The following is a 14,317-nucleotide window of genomic DNA, read 5'->3' on the forward strand; positions in this document are numbered from 1 at the left end:
AAGGAGTGAGGGCACATCGAATTGACGTTCCTCTGAGCGGAGAGGCCTTGACTGCAGGGGATGTTAGAGCGAATTATGAAATATTGAGTTTTCTGGGTACCAACTGCCATTAGAAGTGACTTTAAACATATGGACCAGTCTGTGTGTGTGTGTGTATGTTTGGTTAAACAGGCTCAGCCTACTGTGTTGAAATGCAGCCTTTAGAGCCCAGCTGCTTGTGGTTCAATGTGTTCTTTAGCGGCAAGAATGAGAAAGTGAATCTGAGAATAATAATAATAATAATAAGTTCAGTTCTAGCTTAAATAAGTCACAAATAAGTTGAATGTTGATTTTATCACAGTGCTAGCAAACAGCAGACACTAATATAGTAATACAGTGTTTCTCCAAACTCCACCATGGATTTCATAACATTGTATTAAAAACAAACAGGCCTTTCAAAAAACATGACTTAATATGAAGTCATGTTTTTTGAAATGTTATCAACAAAAACAGACCGATAACATAAAATACAAGAGGGCAAAGAATCACAAGTACATTATTATCTTTGACAAGAGTATTTGCTTTCAGTTCTTCTGAAATATAAAGCTTATTATGTACATTGACATCTGACCTTGTGCATTCAAGATTTACTATATTCAGTTCATTATTCACCCAACACGATTGCACACAGATATCAAGAGTAATCCATGCTGCTAAGATCATTTTCTTGGCATCCATTAAACCATTAGATGAAATGAAGTCATTTTTGATGCACCTCATGGCTGTCTGTAAAGAAAAATAGCTGCTCCTCCTTCTCTGTTTTCAACATGTTGGCGGCTCTCCAGTTTGGGAGTGTCACGGGAGGTTAAAACAAGTTGTCTGGAGTTTGACGGCCAAACAGTGAAGGTCCTGAGTGAGTCAACTCAAATTTCTCCCTTTCTGCAGGACGAGTGCCATGCTCTCTGCAGGAGACCAAGTTTAGGCAGTCTTCATGTCTGCTGGTGCTGCCCATGTGAATCAATTAGGGGCTTATTAGGGTCTCGGGGAGATGAACCTCAGGGGGCATCCGCTCGCCTGCTCGGCCCCAGCTCTGAGCCGCTGCCATAGCTCAAAACAGTCAGGGGCATTGTCTCACCTAATTACGCTGAAACCAGAGGCCCCTTTTTGTGTTGCTACTGCCATGCCTGTCCGATTCCCTTCTCCTGCCTAACTGCTAGTCCCTGTCCACTGTGGAAGTGTGCTAATAAGACAAGAAATGGGCCTGAGTAATTATGTCAATTCTTGTTAGGAGTGACCACAATGAGGAATATTATTTTGCCAAGAAAGTTTTGGTGTTGGGGGGGCCTCTCTCCCATGTTTCCCAGAGTATTTTCCTCATTACGCCAATAACACATGTGCACATGGAACAGGGGAATGTGGCACACTCAGTAAGTCAGAGTCCCCGACAAACTTCAGAGCATAAATAGATGCACTCATACAGAAATGGAGACTATAGAACGGCAATGGCATGAAGTTATTGCCCTAATTAATGCTTTGTGCCCACAGAGCAAACAGTTGAATCACCAGTGGCACATTGTTAGGATTGTGAGAACCTTTTGTTTCTTCACCTTAATAGGATGTTATGATCAACGGCTATTTGGTGACCCAGCTCTTCTTCTTAAATGCCGAGCTCTGGGAAACGGCAATTAGCTAGATTAGAAGAGCCATTTCTAGAGCCTCAAACAAAGACAATGATGGATCAGACTGACAGAGCTGATTCAGAAACTCATCACTGACCTGGACTGTTATAACCTCAAATATTTTTTATTGAAGAGCTTCAATGGATGAATTAACAATCATTTTAATAATCAAGATGTTCTATAATGCATCATTTATACATTTGATAGAAAATAAACGTGGACAAAGAGATTTATTGAAAGAATGGAGTATGGATTACTTCTCAGTCAACTCTACACAATCTACAAAACATTAAAATGACATGCGATTTTGTATTAGACATTTAACTAGTTTTGTTTACAAATGAGAATTTGTAGGAAAGTATGTGGGGGAAAAGCAGAGCGATCAAGAAAGAACACCCCCTTTGTTTCACCGGGACTGTACCACTGACACATATTTTAATCAATATTTTACCTTTATAATTGATCTGTATCTGAAATAAACTGACCAATTTGCTGTAGCGGACATTTAGTGATAATAGCTACATTACTGTGATACTTTAAAATACCTTTTCATTATTCTAATGAAGAGCGAAAATATATTTTGTCGTGATTGCTAAGTAGTTGTGTTTACCGTGTTGACAAGAAGAATCATGAACACCTTAATACAAGTATTATTTGGTTAGTTGGCTCTAAATTTCTGTTATGGATTAGTCAGACTGGCTATGGTGGCTAGGCTAACAATAGCTATGTTATCTAAGGCTAGCTCTAATATTAGCTTTGGGCACATCAGCAAGGATATATGAAATTACTTTAAAGTAATTTTAGATTACTAATGCTAATGCTAATATTAGAGCTAACATAGCTATCGTTAGCCTAGCCACCATAGCCAGTCTGACTAATCCATAACAGAAATTTAGAGCCAACTAACCAAATGATACTTGTATTATTTTTGGCATGTTTAATGTATTAGTAGATGATCACACAGTAGGTGATCACACATTACATCATATAAAACTCCACATCACGTATAGGTATGGCATATTATTTATTATTCACCATAAATACTTTGAATGAGTAACAGGTTGCTGTCATCCCGGCATTTTCTAGCCGTTTTCTACCAGTTAACTTGATTAAAATTACGGATTTCTCTGGATTTCAAATTTTTGGAACCTGTAGAGCCAACAGCTGGCAAACACACACTAATCTGGTTAGTGAAAATACTCCGCTTTTCTTACTTGTTGTTGAAACTTAGTGAACCTCATGGCTTCAAATATCTTCCATCGATTCAGGAGGAGGAGGTCTGATGATGATGATAATGTAAGTACAACCAACTGTTTTATTCTCTAAACTTTCTGCTGTTCATATCTGAATATTTTTCACTGCTGCATACAGAGCATCTGAGTGCTTAACTGGTTTAAGTGTCTAATTATTGGCCCAAATAAACCAACAGCTTTTTAAAACATTTGCTCTGACTCGGGTTTTACAACATTTTTGGGCACAAAGTCCCATTTTGCCTGAAACTTTTTTCTTATTCTGGGAACTGAGTGGAATAAGAGGTTTGCAGTTTGTATAACTACTAAAGTTCAACACACTGAAACTGTTCTGAAAACAAACCAAATGTGAAATACTGTATTGTTATTTGAACCCAATTGACTTCACTGTTGAAATGAAAAGCTGGTATAGATTAAAGATGGCTGGATATATTACTCATATTAAAATATTAAAGAGTCCATATTTTGTTGCTGTTTTGGTGTAGCTGACAAGAAGATGCTTAAACAAAACTGAAATGTCACATAACCACACCGACACATAAAACAGGTGGCAAAACATAAAATAAAATGTATTCAAACAAATAAAATGTTGTGCATAAAATGATCCAAAAAAAATATCAGTGTTTGAGCCAGGATTTTCTTTTTTTTTCCTTTTTCTGTGGGGCCACTGCTCCATCCAAGTGGGACGGTAAACATTATTGTGAAAACTCTACGGTGCTACAAAACATTAAAATGACATGAGGTTTTGTATTAGATATGCTGTATTAGACATATAGTGTAACTACTTACAGTTACAGTTACTACTGTAACTTGTTTTGAATGACACTGCAAAAATTCTAAAAGTATGTGGGTGAAAGCAAAGAGCACGCCTTTGCTCCACCAGGACTGTAACACTGACACACATTTTAATCAATATTTTACTTCAAAGAACATGATAATTCATCTGTATGTAAATAAAATCTACTAGAGCTGACATTTAGTGATACATAAAATGGCTTTTTCATTATTATAACCATCACAGTCAAAAGTGGAATTATATTTAGTGGTGAATGATATGTAGTTGTCTATAACTTCTGGTAAGCTAAAGTTAGCAATGGTTCTAATTTTACAGACTGAATGTCCGGAGATCGTTAAGTTCACACTTTGTAACAATACCATTTTTTTTCATATGGTTCAAATTGAATCTAGTAAAATGAAGATGACTGGCCACATGTGACAGAAGTTTTTAGTCCCAAGCTCAGACTGTATACTCATGCAGCCTGCACGTTTGACGTCTCAGTGTAGTTCACAATATTAGCTGTTGTAAACATGACTCAACTATTTTGTTTTATGGAAATTTTCACTGACTAGAATAAAGCAATGTAGACGTACAGGTTTCTAATCCATCTCCAGAAGAACTACAATAAGGGAGCTTTTATGACCTTATAGAACCAAATGGTTTATACAGGGAGTGATTGAAAGAAAATCAGTGGATTGATTAAATCATGCTACACACATTAAATATAGCAGGGAAATGCAATTGCTTATAGACTGATATGCATTCTCATAACTGGTCTTTAAATTGGCATCATTCATTTCAGTTGCTGGTACATGGGATGTGTTTGTGTTAGGCAAAGACATTATTGCAGCAAGTACAGTTATAATCAGACGGAAACTATTTAAAACAGTTTAAGAAAGACTGATATCAGAAAATAAAGAAAACATTTATAGCTGAATTACCAAATAACCACAGTTAACATTTATGAACTCAAAGTAATTTATTAATGTGCAAACTCACAGTTGTATGCCCAAGCAGAGATTCAATTTATATTTTCACACGAGATTTAAAAAACATTGTTAAAACATTTACAGTAATTAGGTTAATATTCATATTTTTCCTTAATCTGTGGATCATTTTGTTTGTGCTTTCTTCTCTCTTTGTGTTTTTCTGAACACACTGAGCCGTTTGTTAATGAGACAGAGATTAACCTTGAACTGAGGTGATTTGTGTTCACAGCCCGTGAGATGTGACGCTTATTGTGATGCAAAAGTGTGTTTCTTGCTGTATCCTGATCCAAGTGGAAGGATGTGATTCATGGCCGTCATCCTGCACGTGTGTAATGTAGAAACCTCATTAGCATAGCTATTGGTATGGCATTGATCTCTTCATTCACCTCTAATGAAATGTCTCTCGAATAGCTTCTCATGAGATGCTGAAGGTAATTTAAGTCCCTTCACTCCTTCTTTCCCTCTCTCCAGTTCTATGCAACATCTGGACCATTTGATTTGTTTATTGTTATTTTACATTTGTATTTTGTCTTATATTTATTTTTGGAACACATCAAATAAGTGATACTTTTTAATTTTCCATCACAGTGAAGATTTCAATTCTACACTGACTCGTGCAAATGAAGGCTAAATCTTTATACTAAAGCCACGTCTTAAACGCCTGTAGATACGTGATCCCCCTGAAATGCAGGCCCACAGCGTCTTTTCCTGCAGGGAAATGAAGCGCAGTGTTAGACAACCGGGATGATGCCACATCTCTTGATCGTATCTCAGATTGTTTTTTTTTTTTAAACCAGCACTAAATCATGACAGCCTGACGCACTGCTGCCAAACAGTCCCGCCGGAACCACCTATTTATTTATTTATTCATCACCACATGTCCCATTGATAAGACTGTTATCTCCGCTTCCATCGTGTGCGTCCACTCATCTCCATAAACTCTCCTCTGCGTAATTATCCGTCCAGATGTCCAAAAGTGTGCCGCAAATTATCTCCGAACGATTGAAACGGCGCAATAATTGAATAATAGCTGATTAGAGAGGATTAGGTTTGTGGAAACAGAGGGAATATGAGAGCATTTCCACTTCATTTGAATTCGAGCTGAGGTTTATAGTCTACTGTGATAAACGAGTGTGAAGAGAAGCTGCGGATGATTTCCCCTGACATCCTAAATGTCTTCGCTCTTACTTTCAAAATCGGATTCAAGCGCTGAAACAATGTGCAACTTTTCAGTCTGTGTCACAGCTTTCGGTGTTTGATATCAGCAACAAAAAAATAACCTCGGGAGGTAAATACATCTGTTGTTGTGTTGCACACAGGCATTTGCTCCTCTGTTTGTTTCATATTTAATTGCCACCCTGGTGTGCCCTAAATACCCTGAACTGGGTTATTGTATTGTTTATCATGTGACCCGTCGAAGAATAAAAAAGGCTTAATAACAGATGAGCAGACTGCCACCAAAACGTTTAGTGCTCAAACCTAATTAGAATATGCAAATCAACATGGGGCGTTAGCGCTCGAGTCTGGTAACGGATCAATCAGCTTGTTGTCCTCCTAATAAGAAGCTGAATTGATGAATTCACTGATAGAGAAATTGGCTCATGTGAGTTTATTAGTGTTTCTTTTAATGTGACTGAAAACTGAAAATCACTGTAAATCCAATGTGACCTGTGTTTAGTGTGCATTCTGAATGATCTGTATATTTATTTAATGGATTAGCCTTGTTATTGACATGTGTATAGGAATATTAAAATATAGAAAGCTGAGTTATGAAGAAGATCTCGCTGAGGTGTAATCAGATTACTTTTAAATTGCATAGTTACAGCTGCCTTTTACTGCATCTGTTTTACTGTATTTTACTCGTATCACACGTTATTTGTTAAGGGAAGGAATTTTAAATGAGACTTCTCCTTTCATGAAAATAAAGTTGTTTTTATTGATATAATATCGAAACAGCTTCGTCAATGTAATGATATAAATAGGCTGAAATAAACTGTTAAGCTCACACGACTAATAATAAACCTTACAAGCCAAATGGGTTTTATTTAGCAAAGCAGCAATTTAGTCAGATTAAATATGAATTACTGTTTGTTTGGGTTTTTTTTTTTTTTTGTTCCTCACAACAAAATTTCAACAACGGCGTTGTTTGAATGAGGACAAACGTGCTGCAAATTAAGCTGCTTTTGCTCGACTTATCCGGCCGGTTGGATCTGTGTGACTCCCGGATCAGATGATCAGCGGCAGAAACATGAAGAGTTACAGTGAAAGTAAGGGGTGAGATTTTAAACTAAGATAAGCTATAACTATAAACAGTCGCCTCCTCTCTCTTTTGTTAGAATTAGGCCCAAAACACTCACCGATTCAGCAAGAAAATTAAAGCTCTTAGCGTTTCTAACCTTTACGCGCTGAACTGTGACATAAATAGGAAGATCAAGCTTTGCCTGTAGAAACTGATGGCGGTCTACATGGTCACCAGGTGGTGGCGATGATACACTTTTAATTATTTGTAACTTACAGACAATTCATTCATCTTCAGCAGTTTCCTGGCAAAGGGGCAAATATTACAGTTATTTTGTCACATTTAATTACCAGAGCTTTTGTAATGTACTTTAATGAAGCGTCACTGAAACTTGAGCGTGGAGTCTCTCCCCTCTTGTGATTGGCTGCCTCCTGTTGCCCGCTGGATAAAAAGCGCAGCAGAGAGGCGGGCAGGGAGATAAAGAAGGAGCATCACAGGGCTCATTGCACCAGGGACTCTGGCTTTTTTTTTTGGAGGGAGAAGAGAACAAAAAGTGGAACCACACCGCCATGACAGGGAAGGAGGGAGTTGTACTTTCAGACACTGAGAATAAACAGAAATCAGCTTCACAAATCAGCGTGAACCACGGGGGATCCCAGCAGCCGCCTCCAGTCTGGAAGATGGCCCCCACGGTGCACCGGCGCACCGGCTTTGGGATCCAGGAGTTGCTCGGCCTCAACAAGGAGCCTCCGGCGGCACCGAGGCGGCCGCTGGAGGCTCTGCCGCACAGGGCGCACGTCCTGGCCGCCAGGTCGGCCCTCGGACACGGGGGTCTCGGGGTCGGTATGGGTTTGCTGCGACCAGAGGGAATACACTCGTTTTACAGCCAGCCTGCCTTTCTAGAGGTGCTGTCAGAGGCGCAAAATGTGCACCTGCAGCCGCTGCACAGAGCGGCGCACATGGACGCGCAGATGGATGCGCAGCACTCCGCCAGCTCCGGTGAGTGTTTCTCACAAACTACTGAAGGCCTGATAACTCTGCTAACATACTGCATGTTTCTGATGCGCAGGTGAGAATAACTGCTGAATGTTTCAAACTATAGGCCACCTGTATAACATCAGCACACATTTTTAGCTCGTGTGTTTATTATAAGCGAGCCAGAATGAGTGGCTAGCAGACCTTTCTTGCACAAAAACGACAGAGGTCAACAAAAAACAGCGCAAGTGTCAAAGCCTTCGCGCCCTGTGATCGAATAATACTGACGGTAGAGAGACTGAAATATAAATTCACCTAGAAAACAGTATGTTAGAATATTTTTCTTCTGAAATGCATCTTTATAAAAGCATCTGTTTAAAAAATGGGTTAAAGATTGAAAAGAAATGTCTAGAGGCCTTACTAAAATAAATTCTTTAAACTTAATTTTCTCAATTTTATTAGTATTTATTTATGATATTTTCTGTCATTTGGGACAAATCCGCGCTGAAGACTCAACATGCAGAAGTAAACATTTTACATCACAAAAGCGGACCAGTGTTACTATTTTCTACCATCTTTCATGTATTATACAATTTAGGTATCATTATTATTAATATCATGTTGTTGTTATTCTCATTATTATTATTATTATTATTATTGCTGTTGTGTTTCCTCGCAGATTCTGATGCCTTGAGTCTTTCCTCCGGTGACCAGAAGTTCTCCAAATCCTCCCTGAGTCAGAGCAAAAAGAGAAAGAAAAGACGACACAGGTGAAACAAAAACTCCACAAATGGAAAACAAGATTATCGAACCGATGTATGATTTATGTTTATTTTTTTAGACTGATGATGTTCTGGTGCGGCATATATTAGGCCTTTATACCACTGAAGGCTACTTTCGTTTGGTGTCATCAGTGATAAAAACCTCAAAAAAAAAACTATTAAATTCCTGTAATAACACGTGTGTGTGTGTGTGTGTGTGTGTGTGTGTGTGTGTGTGTGTGTGTGTGATGCTCATAATATGGTTTATATTTAATATGGTATTAGCCTAAAATTCCTTATAGAAATAGCCTACATAAAAGCATCACGAGTTCCTCTGTGCTGTCTTAAAAACACATTATTTCTACATTTTTCGTTAAGAATAATAACGAATATGTGTGAAACAAATCACATGGCCTATTTATGTGTTTTGTTTTCTCTATGCCTTTTGGTAAACAAAGACAAAATAACAGCAGCCTAACTGTCCTCTGTTATTCCTATTTCTTACTTCTACATTACTACTACTTCTAAAATTGTTTCATAAAAGAACAAACTGACTGTGTTTCTCATTTTACAAGATCTTGATTTGACTTCAAATTGATTAGATTTTATTTTTCTATCTGACCACATTTAAGATGCAGGCTCATTTAAATTCTACAAAATTGAAGAAATGTGAAAATATGAAATTAGTTTATGAAGAAATCCCAGTTATAAATGGGTATTTATTCTCATACGCTTCCTTTTATTTGCAGAACCATTTTCACGTCCTATCAGCTGGAGGAGCTGGAGAAAGCGTTTAACGAAGCTCACTATCCAGACGTATACGCCCGAGAAATGCTCTCCATGAAGACTGAGCTACCAGAGGACAGAATACAGGTGTGTTAGTGTGCATTAATGCCTGTGCAGGATGCAGACATGTACATGTGAATGCTCTGTTATATTAAATTTCAAATCCTGGTGTTGCTTTAATCATCTTGCTTTAAGAGGGGCAATAAGACAAATAAATAAATAAATGTGTGTATTCAGTCAAATAATTCAGATATTTCCTGCAATGGAAGCTTCTTTAACATTAGCATACGGTTCAAATGACTTGCAATCCTAGTACATACCAGAAAGGAAGCTTTTTTAAGGTGATGAAGATAGATTTTTACAAAAACAACCCAACAAAAAGCTCCATCATCATCCACACAACAGCCAATTCACCCTCTCAGTGTAATTAGTTAATTGAGGAGAACTTATCACCTCTTTCCCTGCGAGAGACGGGCCGCAGCCCTGAAATGAAATGATAACTACACAGAAATTAATTAGCGCAGGTCAGCGGCTGAGCAGAGGCCTCTGCCTGGCTGCTATGAGCATTTTAATTTCCCGTGATATTTGAGCGCCTGTCTCCCGTCGATCGGGCCTGGTAATTAACTTATTTTTCAATCAGCCTCTTCGTCCCCGAGGTCACCTCTCTCAAGAAACACTTCACTCTCTCTCGCTCTCTCTCTCGCGCACACAAACATTGTTTTGCACACTCACACTGCTGCTGTCAAAAAGCATGATTGCTCATCTGAGGCCCATCTTTTTATGAGATGGAGGTTATCATCAGATCTACCTGAATAGCTTTCTGGGCTCGGCTTTGAGCGTTTTTAATTCCAGGTCTGCAAAATATGCGGGAGCGCATGCACGCACACACACACACACACACACATCATTCCCTACAATCTCATCCTGCCCCCTCGGCCATTTTAGGACGCTCATTTTTTCCCTGCTTTCCTCATCCATATTCACAAGCTTGCAGAGGCTATTAGGAGGTCTGGCTTGGTGGAAATCAATTTAGGCACTTGAGGAGCCAGAATGAGAATAATGCATGGGCGCGCACACACACACACACACACACACACACACAGGATGGACAGAAGACAACATATTCTATAAATGAAGCGGAGGAAAAAATAAAAATATTAAACACTGAATTTCAGGACTTGTGTTACAGACCTATTTTGTGCAACACATTTACATTTTGACTCTATAATGGAGCTATAGGTGTGTGCAACAAGCAAACACTCAAAATTGAGTCAAGATGGAAGTGAGATCTCAAAATCAGTCTTCTTCATTAACAAACCTTTTTGTTTTGTTTAAGCCTCCAGTAGATGTCATTGTTCCACTGATGTTTCTCTCCTGGTCCACATCATAAAAGATTCTTACGTTGATACAGCAGTGACGCTGGGTTGTCTCAGCATCAAACAACAAGGAGGAGTTGAGGAAGCTTAAGATTCCCTCCAGACATGTTTTAAGACATATAAAAACACTCTGCTTTGAATAATAATATGCAAATATTGTTCATTTCAAAAGTTAAATTACTAAAGATTTTCTCCTGCTTCACTGAAAAGTACAGTTTCAGTGTATGTGCATGGGAGGTTTTGATCCTGGTACAAAGTTTAAACTGAGATTTAAAGTGAGCACAGAGAAACTTCCCCACCTTCAGCAGATCAATGTGAAAACAGCCTTTTAGAGTCAAACTCTGCACACACATCAGTCTGTGAAGTAACAATAAGCAAAACACATTTTTGAGTAGAAGCGGGTTTAAAATCATGTTTTGGTCCAGTCACAATTAAAAATGTTCATAGATAGATAGACAGACAGATAGATGGATTATTGGCCCAGACTACAGAGAAAATTTCATGCATTACTGTTATGCAAAACTCAGTAAACTTAAATCTAATCCTTATCTGACCTTCATCTCTCCAGGTGTGGTTTCAGAACCGCAGGGCCAAGTGGAGGAAGAGGGAGAAGTGTTGGGGTCGCAGCAGCGTCATGGCAGAGTACGGCCTGTACGGCGCCATGGTCCGTCACTCCATCCCACTGCCCGAGTCAATCCTCAAGTCAGCCAAGGAGGGCATCACGGACTCTTACGCTCCGTGGTTACTAGGTAAGTTGTTGCAGAGGTATATTTGTTACATTTCAACTGGAAGAAGTTTAGATCACCAAAGACATTTTAACATGTCACAGTAGGAAAAGCACAGGTGTAAATAATAAAACTAATGATGGCTGAATTCCATTTAGCTGCTTCAGTTTCAGGGTCCTGGTATTGTTCATTTTGGCTCACTGTCATGGCTCACTGGGACACTTGAATAGAACAGGGCCATTGTTAATGTTATAAGCAACACCTCTGTTTTTCCTTCTATGACAGTCAAACCCTGAATTATATGGTAGCCTGTAACTGACACACCACAGTTCAACAATAGACGTTAGTAAGCTTGCTCATGGCAGAAATGTCTGGCAAGGAGTTAGTAAGTCATACAGCAGCACCATCATCTGTCAATGAGCATTTGTCAAGTGTTGGAAAGAAGTTTCTTAAAATTCCAACACTTCCACAGATATTTTTACGTATGCATTATGGTGATTTTGTACAAGGGGGCAGTAAAAGTCAGATATTCCACCTTAAATATCAATAATGAGGCTCAATATGTGAAAATCAATTTTACAAAGTCTTTCTTCTTTGGCTGACACATGGGGTGGAGATCTGTCTGATACAGATGTGGTTATTTTTCCTATTCATTCTTGTGTACATAGTTACTGTTAGCCCATATTTTAGTTACTGTACTGTAGGTCCAAAGAAAACATTTTTTTTTCTCTATTACTTTGTGTCCTTGTGTTTGAAAATGGGGATTAAGATGTATTCTAACAACAGGAAGTGGGAGCTAAGCCTGGCTCATGTTCGGAGCCAATAAAAGTGTCAGCATGTCAATAAGAGGTAGCAGTCGATACAGTGATAATCCTACTTAATCAGGACAGATTAGCCCAAATCTCCTCTCTTGCCTCATATCAATTGATTAGTTTAAATCAATTAGGTGACTAATTGAATAAGAGGTCCTATCCATATGTCTACCCCCTTCATTCTCTTTCACACTTTATTTCAATGTCACACACCTCAGTACATACAAAATGTGACGCTTGTGAGGTCAAATTGGTGCTCTTTCTCAGTGAGGTTTTTTCCATTGTAGATTTGAAATGAATGAAAATGCATGAATACGTCATACTACACCAGTAAACACTGAGACAAGGATACTTACAAGACACATGTCCTCATAGTGACCTTATCTAACCCTCCTCTGCAATCCCTAATTGAAATGAATGTCCTTCCTCTTCAGGTATGCACAAGAAGTCAGGTGAAACCTCGCACACCTCTCCCGGAAAGCCCTGCAGCCTGACACCACCACCACCAACAACAACAACAGCAACACAGGAGAAACCAGTGGACACAGTGATGAAGGAAGAGGAGGAGAAACAGATGAAAGACACTAACTCACCGATTTCTAAAGAGGAACTGAGGGAGAACAGTATTGCTGCTCTGCGAGCGAAGGCACAGCAGCACAGCGCTAAGATGCTCGGGACAGTTTCTGACAGGACAAGCAGCGTAACGCATAAAGAGGAAGCTGAGGACAAGGTGATGGAGCAGGAAACAGCAGAGGTGGAGAAGAGTAAGTGAAAAAGGCTGCAGGATACAGACTGATGGCGAAATACCTGCAGAGTGGAGTTTGCAAACGTTTCAGGCAGAAGTCTTTGTTTCATTGGTTGAGTTGAACCTTGGCGCATGTGGAGTCACCCACAAGCTCGTTAGACTTCATACTGCAGATCAAACATTATAATCATGGATAAACAAATATAAGCTTACCTGTCAGGTAACTCCTGCTCTGAAAAAAATTTTCTTTGGCTCCAACGATTTGAGGTTCATTAACTCAACCAATGAGATTATTTCTTCCTCACTGCTCTTAGAAATATTTGTACAGCAAACTCCCAACTACACTTTTCATGTCACCTTCTGTAGGAGACTGAAAAGGAGGCTTAAGCATGGAAGTGTTTCCCTAACCTTTGCTGCAGATGTTTTGATATAGAGCTCTGTTTAAAAATATATTTATTTTCTTTAAAATAGAATGTTAACCTTTACGATTCTCTGACATGGCAGCTACTTTATGCAACAGTGTGGATAAAAATGGTTTCTGGAAGCTATCCTCCTTTCAACAAGCATCTTAAGCAAGAAATTGACTACCTGCTCCAGAGGTGCAAATAAGGAGATGACTGTGACCTCTGACCTCCCTGTGATGACTGATTTCGGTTAAAGGTAACTGAAAAGCACACAGTTGGCATCAAGTCCTGTGAGAAGGTTACAAGCCTGAATCTTTGTTTTCTTTCAGCTGTTGCAACATTTGTGATGTACATACTGAAAATAATGTCCAATAGTTAATGTGTACTATTATGTACAGTTATTTGTGTTTGTCTCTGTATAAATGTAACTGTAGCCTCATTAAAAGTTACTGATATTTAAATCCCCCCCCCACACACACACACACTCAAAAATGTGTTTTGCTTATTGTTACTTCACCTGGGCGTTTGCTCTTCTCTGTGCAGAGTGATGTATGTGCAGAGTTTGACACTAAAACGCTGTTTTTCACATTCATCTGCTGAAGGGGCAAAGTTTCTCTGTATATACAAGCTGACTTTGTGACATCTCAACTAGTTTAGAAACCAGTCTTGTGTCCAGTAGTTAATCCTTAATTAATAAATATAAGAAATATATTTGCATATTCATGAGATTTGGATCTTTAAATGAAGGACAAGAAGTAGTTGTAGGCTAATTTCTAAATTGTTTAACAAGGTAATCAAACTCTTTTGTGGGGGGAAAAT

The 14,317-nt window shown here is 38.8% G+C and overlaps 1 protein-coding gene and 1 long non-coding RNA gene across 3 annotated transcripts; one reads left to right on the forward strand and one right to left on the reverse strand.

Annotated features, from left to right (window-relative positions):
• The first annotated feature begins 7,384 nt into the window (after positions 1-7,384).
• On the forward strand, positions 7,385-14,217 carry LOC122862801 (visual system homeobox 2-like). Its single transcript, XM_044168489.1, has 5 exons — positions 7,385-7,913; positions 8,569-8,659; positions 9,400-9,523; positions 11,381-11,561; positions 12,784-14,217. Exons 1-5 carry the CDS (start codon positions 7,484-7,486, stop codon positions 13,119-13,121), a joined length of 1,164 nt encoding a protein of 387 aa, XP_044024424.1. The 5' UTR covers positions 7,385-7,483; the 3' UTR covers positions 13,122-14,217.
• On the reverse strand, positions 7,935-11,505 carry LOC122862802. Of its 2 annotated transcripts, XR_006374848.1 has the most exons (4): positions 11,367-11,505; positions 11,112-11,169; positions 10,755-10,810; positions 7,935-8,621 (listed from the first exon to the last, which is right to left on the reverse strand). It is a non-coding gene; the product is annotated as an uncharacterized LOC122862802 (long non-coding RNA). The 2 variants fall into 2 exon arrangements; XR_006374847.1 differs by having other exon boundaries at positions 10,755-11,169.
• Positions 14,218-14,317: the final 100 nt, after the last annotated feature.

Source organism: Siniperca chuatsi, linkage group LG16 (genome assembly GCF_020085105.1).
Source record: "Siniperca chuatsi isolate FFG_IHB_CAS linkage group LG16, ASM2008510v1, whole genome shotgun sequence".
Taxonomy (NCBI): domain Eukaryota; kingdom Metazoa; phylum Chordata; class Actinopteri; order Centrarchiformes; family Sinipercidae; genus Siniperca; species Siniperca chuatsi.